Source organism: Montipora foliosa, chromosome 13 (genome assembly GCF_036669935.1).
Source record: "Montipora foliosa isolate CH-2021 chromosome 13, ASM3666993v2, whole genome shotgun sequence".
Lineage (NCBI taxonomy): Eukaryota > Metazoa > Cnidaria > Anthozoa > Scleractinia > Acroporidae > Montipora > Montipora foliosa.
Window position 1 is genome coordinate 35435921 of NC_090881.1, and position 5000 is coordinate 35440920.

A 5000-nucleotide genomic window follows, 5' to 3' on the forward strand; every position below is an offset into this window, starting at 1 on the left:
AAAAAATATTCGTTTGCACGCTCTCCACGTGCATCTTTTCACTTTTGTCTATTTCTTTGCCTTCCGTCAGGAAAACAACAACGCGAAATGACCAAATTTGAGGTTTTAAGGAGCACGTGAACGCTTAAGGAAAAATTACGACTTTACGCTTACAACTCTCGCATGCAACTAACAGTTCGTCGTAACATACATACATACGTTTATTTCACGTCCCCAAGGGGCTTTTCAGTGAAATATGTAACAAACAACAATAAAACACAATAAAATGAATTCTCCGTAAAGGCCTGGCCAAACGCTCGCAACATTTCAACGCAACATCTTGCAACATTGAACGTTGAACTTACGTTGAACGTACGGGCTGGCCAAACGCACGCAACATTTTCAACATTTTCAAAGCAGCATGTCAATGTTTATGTGACCCAGGCCCTTGGAGGGCAACAAGTGGACCTAGCGCGCATGCCCTAGTGCAACAATGTTGCGTAAACGTGGCCGAACGAGTACAACATCATGCGACATCCAAAATGTTGCGTTGGAACATATCGCAACAGGTTTGCCAAACGCATGCAACATGTAGTGCCCAACAAAGTTGCAAGACTTTTCGTTGAAATGAAGGGGGTTGTTTCTAAAGAAACTGTGGTGCTGCGTCGGTGGGGAAGTAGTGTACAAAAATTTGGTTTTATCAACGGAGTTGATAATGTAAATTGGCCACCATATAGAAATTCTAAAAGCAGACGAAAAACACATGGCTATCTGCGGCCTTTGCCTACATCTAGGTACGACGCAAAGCCGCAAGAATCTGGAACAAAAATTCATCTTCCAAATCGGCACCTTAATCCTCACGGTATTAACGAACGCTTTTCATTTAACTAATATATTCCTACTTTTCACGTTGCCATGTTACCACCAATAGCGTAGCTCCTACTCTACTATAAAAACTACACGTAACCCATAATCCCTCGATTCGCTCTGACGAAGGGCTAACGCTCGAAACGTCAGCTTTTAGAATCTCTGTACGGTGGCCAATTTACATTATCAACTCCGTTGATAAAATCCAATTTTTGTGTTGAAATGTTGCGAGCGTTTGTGGCCAGGCCTTTTGGGAGAACGTGAGCGCCTGAGGATAAATTCTCATTTTCTCCTCTAAATTGAGCGCCGTTCATAACAGTTTCTTCCCTGAGGGTTTGCCACACCTGCTTGGAATAGTCGCGAAGCTATTACAATAATGCGAATTCACATTTAACGACGACGTTCTCTCTTAACGGAAGATTTTCTCGTCTGTTATAGCAAAACAACCGGAGTTTAAGGGTAGAAACGGTGAAAAAACCTTTTTTTTAAATTAAGCCGAAGTATATTTCCTTCAGAGCCAGAGAGGCAGGAAAAATGGACCAAATTCGTCCGAGACACCGACCAGGATGGACTCCGAAAACTTCACATTTATTCAGGGTATTTAGAGGGTAGCTGTTTCGAAAACAGGCCGACATTGTCGAAGGAAAGCAATTTTCCAAAATTAAAGAGATTTCTTTTAACTGCAGCTCCACCAGAGATATCGCGGTGCCTTACAATTCTCCTAACAGCAAACGAAAAATCTTAAAACTAAAACTAGCCAGCAGCACATCGACGTGCTTCGTCTAACTTACGTAGTCTTCTTCTGGGAGTTTTGCAAGCAAACACTCTTCGCCTGTATTTATAAGCCATATTTGCGGCTATTACAGGGGCCATAAACCAACGAAGGATTTGCCGGACTTACAAACGGGAACAGACGAAGTTGTCACATATTTACACAAGGCGAGATGAAGTGCCACGGTTTTAGCTAAAACGGTGGTCCCCAAATCTTTATCTCGCCTTGCGTAAATATTTCTGAAGTAGGTATCATTTCATAGGCACTTTAAGCTCCTTAATGTCAAGGAACATTCTCTTACCGTCAAGTAAGTGATATCTTCCTCACTGTCTTTCAGTTTATAAGTCAGGTTTGGAAGCGATGAATGGTATGTTTCTCTGGTGGGACTCATTGTTCTCATGCTGAAAGAAAAATTGCTTAACTTTAAAGTCCGGCTGCTTTAAAGGGAACTCCCTTGACTCTTACTACAGAATAAGTTTAAACCAAAGGAAATTATGTAACGTACCTCGCCCATTTTCCCGCACGTGCGGCTTCGATCTCATTTTTGTCCATATTTGGGCATAACATTGGTGTCCAAAAAAAATCCCCAGCTTTATCCCAAAAAGAAAGAGTTGCAAGTTACACGCTTCAAGTTTATGTGCTTTTTGCATGTACCAAAAGTGATAAAAAATAAAAGTCGAGATTTCGACAAAAAAAGTTAACTGACTTCTGACTTAAGCTGGTTCTAATGTTTTGTTAGAAAGAAGTTGATATAAACATTTCAGTTAAACTCTCTTTTAAGGGAACGTCCACTCCTTCAAAAGCGTCAGAACTTTGAAACATTCATGGGGCTTTAAACTTCTTCAAAAACCTGTTTATATCAGAAATAAAAATATTAAATCGCCATCTTGAATAATTGTGACGTGTTAAGATTGCTATAGTGTTCTGACACAAAGAGCTGTTGTACGATGACAACAGGATAACCGGAACACGTCACAATTATTCAAAATGGATACGAACGATTTCCATGAAAATTTCAAATTATGTTTATAATTTTTTACCTTTGTTTAAACTTTTTGAATTTGTAAGCCAGGCAGGCAATGACGATACTTTGGAAGAAAAGAAGGAAGCACACAGCTACCACTGCAGCAATGAGGACTACAGAGGATAAAAAAGACAAAAATTCGCCAACGTTAGGAGTTTAGCATTAAGGACTTCAAGATCTACGATGTCGAAGAAAACGTCACCTCGAAATATAACTTTGCTCTTTCTTAAAGTGCAACTAACCCCAATTTTTTTCATTTGCTAAAAATAATCTCACTATTCGTCTAAGCATTTCTGCGAAAAACTTTCGCTCGGTCCGTACTGCCACAACCTCGGGCCAATATTCCCCAGTACGGCCCGAGCAAGCTCGGTTTAATAGTAAGCGTTAACCACGCTTCGAGTAACCCGGGCCTAGTTGCCATGTGAACGTTAACTTGTACAATAATATTGTTGTTTTGTGGCGTTTTCGCCAACATTGCCGTCGTAGATCTTTGACTTTCTATTAGATCTAACACTTGAAGGACCAAATGCATGCAAGCAATGCAATGTAAAACAATGCAAGAAATGCCGTCAATGAAATACCATGTCACGCTATGGCAAAAAATGCAATGCACCGGAACTCATTTCAATGAACTAAACAGTATTTTCACCCGGAAATGCACTCTATAAATGCACTTAACGTATACTTACGAATTTCGTTAACTTCACTTCCACATATCAGGGAATTGGAGCAATCAGCAGCAGAAACAACTGAAACAATTGGACATAAAATCCTTTTTAAGTGCGTACAGAATAGTAACAGAATTTAGTAAACAACTTCATGATTAAACACCCAAGCGAGTAATGAGAGAAATACATGAAAAATGTTATGCATCAACTGGGAACTCGGAAAAATTCCGAGCCCCAGGTAGGATTTGAACACACGACCCACCGTGTTCTAGGACGGATGCTCTAACCACTGAGCTACTGGAGACTCTGTGGTGAGTAGGGTGAAATATGGGTATACACTACGACTGCATCACGCAGTCACGTAGTCTAATTTTAACCGTATGTGACTCTTTGGTGGTTGGTTGGTATATGCCATTCCGAAATTGCGCAGGGACCTGGGGCGAGTTTCAAATTTGAACCAGTCGATAAATTGACACCATTACGTGAAAGATAACATTAAGATTGGTCATCTGTCCTATTTTGGTGCTTTTAGGTCGAACAGAGACCAAGTTACGGACTTTAAAACATAGTTACCGTCTCTAAGACAACCGTCTCTAAGTTTGAGGCTGCGTTGCCCAAAGCTACATAATTTCTTTTTAAAAATCATCAGATTTGGACAGCTGGAAAATCCTGTCATGGTCCTACTATTATTTGTAAATAGTTGAAAATCACTTTATTTGCCTATTTTTGTGAAAATTACAGAAATCATAAAAAAAATTAAGAGTTTATTTGGTTTTGGGGGACGCAGCCTCAAACTTAGAGACGTTTGTATGGATTTTTAACTATGTTTTAAAGTCCGTAGCTTTGTCTCTGTTCGACCTAAAAGCATCAAACTTGGACAGATGGCTAATCTCGGTGTTATCTTTCATATGGTTGTGTAAATTTATCGATTGGTTGAAATTTGAAACTCGCCCCAGTTCCTTGCGGAATTCCTATGCCTTGATGTTACTGCATGATGCAGTTAGCCAGGTGTTATCACCGATATGCCTTAATGTGACTGCGCGATGCAATTAAGAGTCAAATATGATTGATGTGTTATGTGACTTCGGGATGCAATTGTAGTCTATAGAGGTTTTGTACGGCAGCCATGTTGCATGGCAGGAACAATGAAAATGTTTTGCATTAGACAATACATTTTTTCCCAAAGGAAAAATAATCTATTGTTCCTGCCATGCAATATGGCTGCCGTGCAAAACCTCTATACCCACATCTTACCCTTGCTCACCACAGAGTCTCCAGTAGCTCAGTGCACGTGGTTAGGGCATCCGTACTAGATCACGGAGGGTCATGGAATCAAATCCTCGTTGGGACTCGGAATTTTTCCTAATTCCCAGTTGATGCATAACATCTTTCATGTAGAACCTGATGATTAAATTGATCTACATCATGAGTAACAGGGTTGGAATGTTTATGACCTTACGGCAAATTACTTTTGTTGTTCGTTTCTTCTGAGCATTTCATTAAGCTTAAACGGAAGTTTTCATTTCAATACCTCACCAGCCTGCAACATGAGCCCTCTAGTCCTCCTGCTCAGCGGAAAAGCCGGAAACGTAAAATTTCGAAATTTTGAGCGAGTCGAATCTTTTTTTTTTTTGGGAAAACTGCTCTTTGGTCCCGGAGTAAATTTCGTTGAGAAAACAAGAAAGTTAAC

The 5000-nt window shown here is 40.1% G+C and overlaps 1 protein-coding gene across 1 annotated transcript in view; it reads right to left on the reverse strand.

Moving 5' to 3' along the window:
- The window catches only part of LOC137982616 (uncharacterized), a 10191-nt gene that overhangs the window by 4322 nt on the left and 869 nt on the right, over positions 1 to 5000 (reverse strand). The window contains exons 2-4 of the mRNA XM_068829742.1: positions 3332 to 3391; positions 2659 to 2755; positions 1920 to 2019 (exon numbers count right to left, since the gene is read on the reverse strand). Coding sequence (XP_068685843.1) covers positions 1920 to 2019; positions 2659 to 2755; positions 3332 to 3391 — 257 coding nt within the window. The remainder of the gene's footprint in view (positions 1 to 1919; positions 2020 to 2658; positions 2756 to 3331; positions 3392 to 5000) is intronic.